The 13,405-nt window shown below is 41.1% G+C and overlaps 1 protein-coding gene across 3 annotated transcripts in view; it reads right to left on the bottom strand.

Annotated features, from left to right (window-relative positions):
* LOC143182170 (serine/threonine-protein phosphatase 2B catalytic subunit 2) overlaps positions 1 to 13,405 on the bottom strand; it is a 113,782-nt gene that overhangs the window by 21,351 nt on the left and 79,026 nt on the right. For all 3 annotated transcript variants that reach the window (XM_076383013.1, XM_076383012.1, XM_076383014.1), the window contains exon 5: positions 7,838 to 7,983. In XM_076383013.1, coding sequence (XP_076239128.1) covers positions 7,838 to 7,983 — 146 coding nt within the window. The remainder of the gene's footprint in view (positions 1 to 7,837; positions 7,984 to 13,405) is intronic.

Below are 13,405 nucleotides of genomic sequence, written 5' to 3'. Positions count from 1 at the left end.
TAAGTACACGTTATTAATCTTTGGATTATTTTGAGCAACTTGGATTTACTGAAGGGCATAAGTAAATCACTTTGATTGAAGTTTGGAAGAAGAGTTTGAGGTTTGAGAGATTTGGGGACAAATTAAGTAGACGATTTATTGCTCAATTTTCAAATTTTCAAATTTTCAAATTTTCAAATATTCAAATATTCAAATATTTAAATATTCAAATATTCAAAATTTTAAATCTAGTTGAGCCCAATTTACCAAAATAGAACTCTATTCACTTTACAGACACGAAAAATGAAGTTAATTTCACATTTGTTACACTGGGGTGGTTTCTAAATTGAGTCACTGGTCCAAAAGAGTCTCGACAGTGAAAACTGCGGAGGTAAACTACTTATTTATTCGAAAAACACACGAGCCAGTCGCAAGTCGGATCTGTGTCTCCGCGTCATAAAACATTCACAAACTCTGGCCTGGATTTCGCTGAAACCGCACGACGGAATTAAAGAAAAATCAGCGGAGCTTGTGGTGAATGTTTCACCCTTTCAAGAAGGTATCGAGGGGTTGCGCAAAGACACGTTTCGAGGGAAAAACTTGAAATATTTGAATCGTCCGTCTCAATCAGAGGGGCCTCGACTGCCAGGAACTTCAATATTTGACAGAACCGACGCTTCAAAAATTCATTTTATTGGCGCCCCCTTTTCTCTCAAGTTTAACTAAAATTTCAACAATTATTCTCAAATCTACCATATTATTTGTCGAAATAATTATAATTTCCACTCTTTATGTCACTCTGAATAAACTCTGTTTATTTCTCCTACTGATAAATAATTATTTAAAACCCCTTTCCTTTCAATTCTTCCCATTAATCACTCCCCGTTCAAGGTATAAATAAAGTCATAATTCGTCAGACGCGACGTGAAATTAAAAGCAGGAAAGAAGAAATATCCCGGCGGCGCAGGTGAAAGAATAATTAAAAGGTCAAAAGAGGAAGTGTTGGCTTTCTGTGTCGCTGAAACGTTTCCGATAATTACCTAAGCGTAATTACCCAACTAGTGACTTAACGCTGACGTATCGACGTTGTCTCTGTTTATCGCGCGATAGAGAGCCAGAGGGCCGTGGACTGCAAGTTTTGATCATAATGGGTAACGCTAATTATGTTGAATGGCATTAGTTCCGGGCACACACATCGTGCCTGCGCGCTCGCGCTCCTCGTGTGCATGTGTACCAACACACAGAGGAACGCGAACACACAGTTTACACTGTAACGAGCAGTTTGCACCTAATAATGGCAGACGTAATATCATTGGCATTATTGCCCTTGGCAAAGTAGTTGTCTCGTTTCCGCTTCTGAATCCGTATTAAGAGCGACACGGTCGAGGAATGATCGGAATGTCCACGTTTGATTGCGATCCAATGATCCTCATGCGATTTATTGAGATCATGTTCGTGAGTTTGTTTCTGTGTAACTTGAGTAATTTGAGCTATAAATTGTCAGCGATTCGAGTGACTCATTGCTTCAGATATTTCTAATTTGTGCTTGAGATCATTTTCTGAATTTATTGTAAAGAATTTTTTTTATTTAAAAATTTGTTAATGACTGCCTCGCAAAATTCGTGGTACGATGGAAGATCCCAATTCACGAACTTCTGATTCACTGCTATCACCGAATCGCTATAATTTGAAAGATAGTCTCGAGCGCGAGGCGTGTCTGACCATATCCCGACCTCTACTACTTGCGCGCAGCGTGTCCACTAATCAGGCGTCCCAGGATCGCAAAACTTCCCTGTAATTTTCGAAAATCACTTGTTCATTACGGAATTTCACGTTCTGACCCCTCATTTACTTCAATCTCCTGCTCCCCACGTTGAATACGAAATTTGCGTGCTATCACAAGATGTTACAACGAACGTCTCTCGAGCGAAAGAAAATATTAAACAGGAACAACAGTCAAACTCTCTACACCCTCTCATGCTTTTATCCAGTTAGTACGTCGTATTTAACGGCGTATTAATTGCTCGTTAACTGTGCTCGTTACGGCGTAAACGATCGCGCTTGCGGCTGCTTGCTGTCGCCACTGCACAATCTCACAAAGAAACGCGCGGGGACGCGGTGTCCTGGTTATCTTTCGACTTAATTAACTTCCTCGCTGCGATGGAGAATCGAGCTCCAACACTGGACTCCGATGAAATCTGCTCCAGTTGCCTCGGGCTTTAATCGAGCCACAGGATCAGATCCTTTTTAACTACTTGTCATTTCTAACGATAATTAATGTTGCACACTCTGCCTTCCTCAAAGCACATTACAAGCTCAATCCTATGGCAATCAATAAATATAATTCTTCACTGGAATACCATTTCTTTGTCTCAGAAATCTTAATAATCGACTATACTAGCTCTCAGGATCATCAGTCTACAGTTACACTCCATGCTCTAAATATGACAACTCTTCTCTGACTCTATTCTTCTTTTGTCTGCTGGGCACAGTGAAAGCTGTGCAATGCTTTTATATTAATGTCCTACATTATATCTACGTTTTCTATTATACATATTCAGTGTTTCACCAATAAAATAAATTGAAATAGAAGATCACTATTCATGAGACACGGTACATCTGTCGCGTTCTTGTTGCCGCAGCGTTGTACACACCGCGAATGATACAGGGTGCAGTTGTAATAGCATGTTAATTACGTCGAATAGTATCGTTCTCCTTTAGGCGTGCCCTGAACGGGCGTTTGTATGTGTGAGCGGGTGTGCTGACAGCCAGCGCGCATCGGGTCACTTACGGTGTAACGAGCAGTTACCTCCCAATAATGGCACACGTACTGTTAAATGGAGGCTGCACGCAGCGGCGCCAAGAGCGTACAAGCCTTATCACGGGAGCAATGTCAACCGCATTCTCAGTTTCCGATGCTGGCGCGATTACGCAGACTTCGAGTACGCGTCGAGCAGCTGTACCTCGCCCCTTGCGAGAGTATTTCACCAGAGAAGGGAATTTTGAAATATTTCGAAGCTGTGGAAACTCTCGAGATCAAAGTGCAGTAATTACGAATGCAATAGCTTTGAGTAACAGAATAAAATGCAGAGAACGCGCCGATGAGGGTATTAAGGAAGGTAAGGAAATTTTTTCCTTCTACCAGTGAACCCTTTGTTCGACTAATAACACAGTTCCATGTATAAATGAAAGATCCTAGCCACCCCCGCTCCTCTGACAACGTACCTCGCTTAAGGCTAATTTCCTTTCAACTGGAGGAAGTACTTCTATTAAATAATGCTTCGACTTAGTTGCCCAGGATATTCCGTGTTCTGAATCTCTGAACGAGAAAGGACGCCGCGTAAATGGAATTGTTATGAGGGTAGCTTAGTTTGGACGTCTGTTTCTACCCTCTAACGCTGAATTCCTTTGAGTCCTTCCCAATGAATTCATCCCTTAACCCTTTACCACGTGGACCGTCGCGCTGTGTTTGCTGGGAATTCTTGAGAACGTGCAAAGGGATTCTATTTGAATTCTTTTCATCGTTTTTTCGAGGGTAAAGAAGTTCTCGTTATAAGCTCGTCAGGGAACTTTTATTCTATGTCTCAGGATTACTTATTAAATCTCTATGTACTATCCTTAGGTTTCTTTAATATCATTTATCTCAATCTCTCTCTATTTTGGTGAAAGAGGATGATGAATAATTTTCCACAGAAAAGTCGATCAGTATTTTTAGGTTGACCTAATATTTTATCGTTCCTTGGCCCCTTATCGTCTCTCGAACAGTGAACTGTTGAAGGTAGATGCTTCAAGATAGAAAAAGAAGGCCCATGAATATCCTGAAATGTTGGAACACGTGGAATTCAGGGGATCGGTAAATTGACTTAATTCAGTCGGCCGACCGTACTTGTTAGGTCAACTCGTTCAGCTAATTAGGCCGCTTAATTTTCACGGACTGCTCGAAACCTTGGTTTACGCGGAAAGTTCGTCGGAAATTTCGGAATATCAACCTAGCAGACGTGTTTAATCTCGGAAAAAAGAGCTTCACTGTACATTCCAACTGCCTTTACCGCTGACTCCTATTTTCATTGCCAACAATGACAATACTGTCTCGAAAATTCTGATGTTCTGGTTAATCACTGACGCATATAAAATTAATTCTAGAAATTTTGTGTCGATTAAAATAAGAAAAACAAATTCAATCTCCATGTTTGTGCTGGCTATGTAAATTATTCATTTAGTAAGCGCCATTACGGCACAGTGGATTAATTATACCGAATATCAACGATTTGAATAATATAATGCTGTATGCAGAGTAGCCTGAATAATTTTCTAAGTTAATATTCATTAAAGCTACAGTTAAATTTGATTATACGCTGAACTGTCAACGAATTAACGACTCAAATATTATGAATTTTAATTTTTAACCGATCTTCATGATGCATATATTCATCCAATACTCCTGACTCAGATCGTAAGGAGATCGCCTGAAGGTATTCAGTAGTAGAGCTCAATAAATGAGACGCCAGTAGTTTAAATTTCAATATTAAGGAAATTCACGAAGAACTGGAGGGAGCTTAGCATCTAAGGGACCTCAATGGCTAACCAGAAACATCTTCTCTATTTTTCACCCCCTTTTACACCACCCTTCACACTTTCTCCCTTGTTTCTCACCACTAGTTCAATGATCGTTCTCGAGCACTATGAAAATATGTTCCCCACGTCCTCCAGTTTTTCCTTTTCACTTTCACTGTCATGGAAAATCGATTCGAATTCAAGGGGTTCACGCGACCTAAGCACTACGGTCACCCCCTAACGAGGACCGTTTATTTTCCGCGGGGAGGATCGAGTGTCCTCTAGTTCTATCGGTACTGCAGGAAAAGGGGCGACGTTTATGCAAAATATGTTGGAAATTCGGGCCAGCAGAGGGTGAAACGGCGAGGGACAGGCAGCAACTATGCAATATTTATCGTAGCACCCCGCAGATACGTTCCATCCCTCTGTTATGTATTATTCCGCGTGCTTCTATGTAAAAGACGGGTTTCCCGGTCGCGAGTGAGCGATATGAATACCAAATGTCGAACAGGGAATACATGGCCCCCTTCTGCTTTCGCTATTTGCATAGAGACCCCCGAAAACTGGCCCATTAAGCTACACGCAGACTTTTTGCGCTTGTAGGGTAGAGAGCACTCATGACTCTGCCTTTTTCGATGTCTCTGGCGCCCTAACAATTATTCAAAGTACTCATAAATTATCTCACTGATGCAAAATAAAAAAGTGAATATCCCTACATCCAAATGATTCATCGTATGCTTATGAAACTCAGTAGTCACACACTTGCGTTAATATTCTTCCTCTAAAAGCCGCGTAAATTTCTCAACCCACGTCACACGGTACAAAACCTAGCAAGTGTATTCAAATGCAGGTGTTCAGTAGTTAAATGGTTAAACGATGCTCGAGGAGCGCGTGAGCATGCACCGAATCGTGTATTCTTCGTTTTCCCTATGCTTGGGTGCTCAGCGGAACGGTGGGTAGTTGCTGGCGCACCAAGATCCTTTTTTCTGTTTTCATTTCCCTCGTTTTCTTTCGTCTCCTTTTGTTTCTGCTCCCCCGTTCGCCCTGATTGTTGCAGCGAATTTCCCAGGAGCGAGCGTCACGCGGCACGCATAGGTGCACGCGAGTGGGCCGCATGCACGGCGATTAAGTTAATAGCAACAAGCCGATAGCGCGGCTCCTGACGCTATTTAAAGCACGAACTGCTGATAAAACGCAGCCAGGTGTTCCGAGGCTCGAGGGCCCGCCGATGCGCGACGACGCACGCTGCGGATGCGAGTGCAGTCGAGGTGCAGTTGGGAGTTCGAGGGTGCACTTGGCTCTGAGGGAATGCATGATCTTAGAATCAGTCATTTAGAGAGAGACCTAGCTAATCTGTAACCTCGTATGCAGAAATACGAAAATACGCAAAGTGTTTGGAGTCGAATAGAAGAAATGCATAGAGAATGCAACTGCACCTCAGAATTTCATTTTTTATCGAAGCTACATATTCTGCAAGGAGTAAAGAACCTGTGTACGGGGAGAATAGACTACTTCTAGGATGCTCTAACTTCCTGTCTCATTGCTATGCATTTATGTGCATGCACGCAAGGTGCAGTTGCATCTTTTGTTTAGGTGGAGCCTCGTATCGTTTGATACATTATTCCCTGAAGGTTTTCCTTGTCTAGGAAGAGCATTGCATTGAATTTGCAGGAAAGGAATATGTGTTTAGATAAAAACCATAGGGTGATCTATAAAATTCTCGCCTCAAGTTTCGAGGGGTTGAATCGAACGCTTGGAAGCTAGTATCCAGTGTGCATCGGTGCAAACAGGATCCTGGGATGGCTCAGGACGCGAGAAACTAGGAACGCTTCCGCCGTTTTCGAGGGAATCCTATCTCGAGCAGTCCTCCGTATCTTTACGAGCATCGGGGATATAAAATGCTTGGAATTCGAGATGGAATGCAGGGCAAGACCGACCGAGGACAACGGGGATGTTGGTTCGCGAGTTCCCTCGTTGCAGCCCGCTGGAAAACTGCCGAGCTTTATACTCACGAGGAAAAGAAAAGAAGAATCGAAGAAGTTACAGGGAAACTCGGTCGACCTTTTCTTTCTCCTGACTAGAAATCGTTTAATCTCGAGTTTGAAGCCTGAATGAATTCAAGACTTACACGCTGGCGGTCAATAGAAAAATTAAATTATAAACTTTCAAGCATATCAATTTGAGACACTAATTCTGCGGTTGTAAGGCAAAACGACTTGTCACGTTTTCAAAAACTTCGAATTAAGATTTTAATTAACATCTAGAATATAAAATCTAGATTTGCAGAAAGAAAAACGGGCATTAAAAGAATTTTTCACTTAAAAATAAGGGTTGAAAGAAACACAAGTACATAAGACAGAATTTACCTTTCGACTACTCTGCAATAATCACGTTAAGCTAACGAACGAGTCAATGAATTTCACTCGAGTCACGATATCAACAAATATTCATATAAAAGACGAAGAATAAAATTCGATAGGTATTATATTAATATTGCTACGTGTGTTGGTATGCCGTAATTATGCTGTTACCGAGTATCTCGTAAACGTGTCAGAAGCCTAGTTATTCGACTCTGAATGCTCGTTAATAATAGGGGAAGAATCACCGCGAGGAATGTGTAAAAGGAATGGCAGTGTGCGTACGCGTGTTTACGGGCTGCGTCAACGTGGCCACAGCTCAGGTGAACGATCGATAGAGCAACTGGCAGCACACATCGGTTCCCTGCCATGTTTCCGGCACTCTGTAGACCGGGGATGGTCCGATGACACTTCTGCCACTCCGCTGACAAGCGATTTCGACGTTTTCGACTATTTTCGCGTCGCCACAAGTCGTACAGAGGAGAAAATGTAACGGGGAGTGGGCTGGGAACGAATTCTTGCGAGTGGGAAAAGCTGAGAGGAGGGAAATGAAAATTTGAAAATTCGAAGATCTGAGAATTTCAATATTTAAGTATTTGAACATTTGGGAATTTGAATATTTGGGAATTTGAATATTTGAATATTTGGGAATTTGAATATTTGAAAATTTGAAAATTTGAGAATTTGAATATTTGAGACTTTGAATATTTCAGACTTTGAATATTTCAGACTTTGAATATTTCAGACTTTGAATATTTCAGACTTTGAATATTTCAGACTTTGAATATTTCAGACTTTGAATATTTGAGAATTCGAATATTTGAGTACTTGAATGTTCGGAATTTCAAGAATTTGAAACATTTGAATTAAGAAAATGAGCCCTCTCAGCTTTTCCAGTCAGCCACAACGCCACACAATGCTGCTAACACAAAAAGCTTGCTACTTACTTTGCGTATGTCTTCTAAATTGTGAATTTCCGGCGACAGGCCGCCGTGCACGCAGAGGAACTGTTGGTTCATGAGGGCTGCGAGCGGCAGACAGTCGAACGCGTCCATGCACGCGTCGTACACCCTCTCCGAGTATTTTATTTTACCTGGAACCGAATAAAGGCGGATCATTTTCGCTGGTAAGTCTATTGGAAAGTTTGCGATCAGTTTCATTCCGTTTGATTGTTTCACGGTATTTATCCTCTCGTGGCCAGCCTCGCCATTGTGCCAAGAGACAAAATGAAAAAAAGAGGAGGGGAAGAGAATAACCGGGGAACGTTCGACAGGGGAGAAAAGTTGCTCGACGAGCTGGGATCGACTACTTCTCTGCTTTGTCTCCTTTATCGTGTCTGCGCCGACGAGCTGTCGTTCGCAGCGTTATTGCTCGCCTAACAAAGAATCTTTTGGGGTTTTATTCGCTTTTGATACCTAGCCTGGAGGCTGACTACGCCTGTTAGCCAATTTAGTTTTGACGTACTCGCGACAGTCAGCTTCGGGGACTTTCTTAAGGAATACTCATCGCTTCTTCATTGAGCTTTGATAGGATTTCGGAAACGTGCCTCCTCGTGAGGTTCTTGTGCCTTATTCAGGGAAAAGTAGCGCAAGGTGGATGAAAATTTAGTATCGTTTAGTGAAGGGAATGGCGAAAGAGCTTAAGGCAAGCTAGAAGGGAATATGAAAAATATTCTAGGACTACATCTTCTAAATTAAAACTAATCTATGTTCAATTTATATTCTTGGGGTCTCTAAAGAGAGAAAATTAAGAAAACTTGTCTCATATTCTGGTAAAAAAAATTATGGCCTAGAAAAATTTTGATAAAAAAGTGGCCAACTTTGAGTGGAGATAACTCCGCGAAAAATCATCGTAGAATCATGATCCTTTTTTTAAATTGAAGTTTGAAGTCTTAACTTTAAAACGCTATGTCTCCATTTTAAGTTTAGTGCATCTCTACTACTGTAGTGCCTTAATTTTGACAGCATGTTTATCGTATTAAAAATTGGAAAGTTTGACGAAATGCACTGGCTTCCTAGAATTTTTTGAGGAGATGCTATTTGCAGGAGCATAAAGTAGAATTCTTCCCCTTTAATTCATTAAAAAAATCAAGTCGCTACGATATTTTTTCACAAAGTTACAGCATTTCAAAGTAACCCCTGCATTTTCGTCATGTGTTGACACTACTCGGTGTGCTCTAAAATGCAAGGGTTACTTTGATGTGCTGTAACTTTGTGAAAAAAAATCGTAGCGACATGATCTTTTTTATAGATTACAGGGGAAGGATCCTATTTTATGCTCCCTTGAACAGCATCTTCGAAAAAAATTTTTCCAAGTCTGTGCGGTCTATCAAAGTTGGCAATTTTCGACACGGCAAATTGCAAAGTTTGACAAAATGCAGGGTCTCGCGAAAATTTTTTTCGAAGATGCCTTTCACGGGAGCATAAACTAGGATCCTTCCCCTTCAATTTATAAAAAAGATCAACTCGCTGCGATTTTTTTTCGCAAAGTTACAGAACTTCAAAGTAACCCCTGCATTTTCGTCATGTGTTGACACTACTCGGTGTGCTCTAAAATGCAAGGGTTACTTTGATGTGCTGTAACTTTGTGAAAAAAAATCGTAGCGACATGATCTTTTTTATAGATTACAGGGGAAGGATCCTATTTTATGCTCCCTTGAACAGCATCTTCGAAAAAAATTTTTCCAAGTCTGTGCGGTCTATCAAAGTTGGCAATTTTCGACACGGCAAATTGCAAAGTTTGACAAAATGCAGGGTCTCGCGAAAATTTTTTTCGAAGATGCCTTTCACGGGAGCATAAACTAGGATTCTTCCCCTTCAATTTGTAAAAAAGATCAAGTCGTTACGATTTTTTTTCGCAAAGTTACAGAACTTCAAAGTAACCCCTGCATTTTCGTCATGTGTTGACACTACTCGGTGTGCTCTAAAATGCAAGGGTTACTTTGATGTGCTGTAACTTTGTGAAAAAAAATCGTAGCGACATGATCTTTTTTATAGATTACAGGGGAAGGATCCTATTTTATGCTCCCTTGAACAGCATCTTCGAAAAAAATTTTTCCAAGTCTGTGCGGTCTATCAAAGTTGGCAATTTTCGACACGGCAAATTGCAAAGTTTGACAAAATGCAGGGTCTCGCGAAAATTTTTTTCGAAGATGCCTTTCACGGGAGCATAAACTAGGATTCTTCCCCTTCAATTTGTAAAAAAGATCAAGTCGTTACGATTTTTTTTCGCAAAGTTACAGAACTTCAAAGTAACCCCTGCATTTTCGTCATGTGTTGACACTACTCGGTGTGCTCTAAAATGCAAGGGTTACTTTGATGTGCTGTAACTTTGCGAAAAAAAATCGTAGCGACATGATCTTTTTTAGAGATTACAGGGGAAGGATCCTATTTTATGCTCCCTTCACAGCATCTTCGAAAAAAATTTTTCCAAGTCTGTGCGGTCTATCAAAGTTGGCAATTTTCGACACGGCAAATTGCAAAGTTTGACAAAATGCAGGGTCTCGCGAAAATTTTTTTCGAAGATGCCTTTGACGGGAGCATAAACTAGGATTCTTCCCCTTCAATTTGTAAAAAAGATCAAGTCGTTACGATTTTTTTTCGCAACGTTACAGCATTTCAAAGTAACCCTTGCATTTTTGCCATATATTGACACTACCCTGATTACTATCAAAATTCAAAGTTTATTTTGAAGTCCTGTAACTTTGCGAAAAAAAATCGTAGCGACTTGATTTTTGTTTTAAATTAAAAGGGGAAGGATTATATTTTATGCCCCTGTAAACAGTATACCCGAAAAAAATTTTGGGAAGTCTGTACATCCTGTCAAACTTTACAGTTGTCAACATGATAGACATGCCCTCATATTTAAATTATTACATATAAAAAGATCATGATATAAAAATGATTTTTCTCACAGTTATCATCAGTCAGAATTGGCGAATTTTTGGCCACAATTTTGTTGACTAGTATATTTTGTCTTGGACTGGATCAGTGATAATAGAATATAGTATAGCTCCTATCCACAGTAGAGAACCCCGTCACTAGTCAGACGCAGAGTTTATTTCACGTCATCAATTATTCCAAGCGAGGAAGTCACGCCTCTCCATCGAAACTCGTCGCAAGCTGACACTTTTTTAATGACCATACGTGGGGATGTCGTTGCCAACAAAGAGACTCGGAGAATGGCCTCTCCCAGGTCTTTTCCAGGAGACGGAAGGAAAAGTGGAAAGTAGATAAAGGGGAAAAGGGCTCTGGAGAGCAATGAAGAAGGGCTGCTAGCTAGACAGGCGCGTGGGCGTGCTAGTGAACGTCGTAAAGAGAACGACGAATGCTACGATCATTTCGCGTGTCCTCTGGGACCGATAAATCCCACCATCGAGGAATTCATGTTTCTCTGGAGGAATAAATAATAACAATAATACTTCCTCGGTGCATTTACGTAGCTGTAGGGTCTTAATAAAATTTATTTCAGAAGCATAAAACCCTAGGTCTAAATTATTACAACTGCCTCGAGTAAAAGGCAAGCCTCGACTTATAAATAATAATTAAAGAAATTTTAAAAAGCTATGAAAAAGGAACCGCGATGCTAGAAATACCTTGAAAAGTTTAATCACTTTGTATATTGAATTAAATAAAAGGAGAGTATTTTAATAGCTATTTTCAAGGTACCTACAAGCAGAAAATGGAACTATCTCTCAGTGGACCTAAAACAGTCTTCCATTCACGGACCATTGGCAGACTTCCTGTGGCAAACAGGATGTCACGTTACCCATCGCAGAGAAGAAATTCGTGGATTTCTTCTGGGTCAAATCTATTGTTATCGCCACGATGAAAATCGTCGAATCTTTTTCATGACTGTCGGTGATCGACGAGGAACAAAATCGAGGTCCCTCGATCGATTTTTCAAAGGGGACGCATCATGGAGGATTCCACGAATGGATGGAGCGGACGATGGTACATCTTGCGGTTGGAAGAATTGACCAGCGGGATCTTTGCATCGACTATAACGGAATAACGATGGAAATCGTGGGAGCGAAAAACCGAGGATGACGGGCTTACTTCCATCTTCTGCGTCGTGGAAAAACCGAGGGACGCGAGGGGAAAGAGGAATGGACTCTTTGCATTTAGGAACTTCTTTGAGAATAAATTCCGCGGAGATAGATAACTCAGTTTCTTTGAAAAAAATCTGAAAGGAAAGGGAACTATTAAAAATGAAAAGAAAAATTATTTAGGGCATTCCTTTCATTTTAGCCTTTAGCTACTTCCTGAAGCACACCTAATGATCCCTCCTCTAAAGTTTCACAGCTGCTAGGTACATCGAGCTATCAGCTATTCAATCAATTTTATACATCTAAAAGTTTGTACTATCTGTGACCCAGAGCCATGATAAAATATAACAAAACCCTGTGTTCCATATCTTGCAATTTCGAGAGAAATGGAAAGATGAAACGCTGCCTCCCGATCGATTCAACTTGACTCAACTCAGGTGTAAATCAGGACACGTACAAACGCTCGAGCACCCTCAATTAAAATCGAATCCGATCCCCGAAACGAAGTAGAATGTTGGTCGACTTTTTAAGGGGTTTCGTGTGACGCTGGAGTCTTTTTTCACACACGAACGTTAAGAAGTATCCAATTGAAGCTCGAGGAGCACGCGTGTTTTAACGTTCGTTTATTCTACGACTAATTCCCGCCGCTAGGAAATTCTGAGCCGTTAATCCCAGCAGAGTGGCGAGCATATCAAAGGGGGCGAGGATTTTAATTGCGTCCCTGGGGCGATCCCAATTTACAATCGAGTTTACACTTAGCTCGTTCTACGCTCGAACGTGCGGTGGGGGAATGGTTGCGACGCGGACACGCGGCTAATTAGCCTCCTCTTTATTGTCAATTAGCGCACGGCGAAACAGTGGGAGCGATATCGGCGAAGAAAAAAGAATTTATCTGTTAATCGGGGAGAACGAGTCAACTGGTTGCGCAAGAATACTTCAATAGGCGAAACAAGGCCTTGCATAAGCTAAAATAATTTTTATCCTGAGGGGGTAGCGTTAAGGAGGATTTCTGTTTCGAGAATGGGAAATTAAAAAATTTGAAGATTGGGAGATCCAGAACTAAAGAAGTTACAATTTTACAGTATTCCTTTCCTAACAGAAAATTATTGTTACCTTAGCTAGTATCATCTTATATCCTATTCTACCAACTGTACCTCGAATCGAAGGATAGCCAGAGGGTCCTGAAACAGTCAGAAGGGTTGACAACGCTCCCTGGTGTTAGTCCCTCACCCCTATTTAGTGTAACTTTCCCTACGAGATTCAAGGACACCCAAGATTGATTGCACCAAAGTTCTCAGTATTGTTGCAAAGTCTTCTAACTTCTACACAATCGTAACTTACACTTCACCCCCTGTTGTATACTTAAGTAACCAAAATTCGCGGCTCAGATTAACGATAGCAACGATTCGTCCGCGAGAAAGTCGATTTGCATCGGGTGGAGCCCACCCGCAGGTCGGGGGCTGTTCAA

This window comes from Calliopsis andreniformis, chromosome 8 (genome assembly GCF_051401765.1).
Source record: "Calliopsis andreniformis isolate RMS-2024a chromosome 8, iyCalAndr_principal, whole genome shotgun sequence".
Lineage (NCBI taxonomy): Eukaryota > Metazoa > Arthropoda > Insecta > Hymenoptera > Andrenidae > Calliopsis > Calliopsis andreniformis.
Note: the sequence above shows the minus strand (reverse complement) of the source record. Positions and strands in the feature narration are given on the sequence as shown.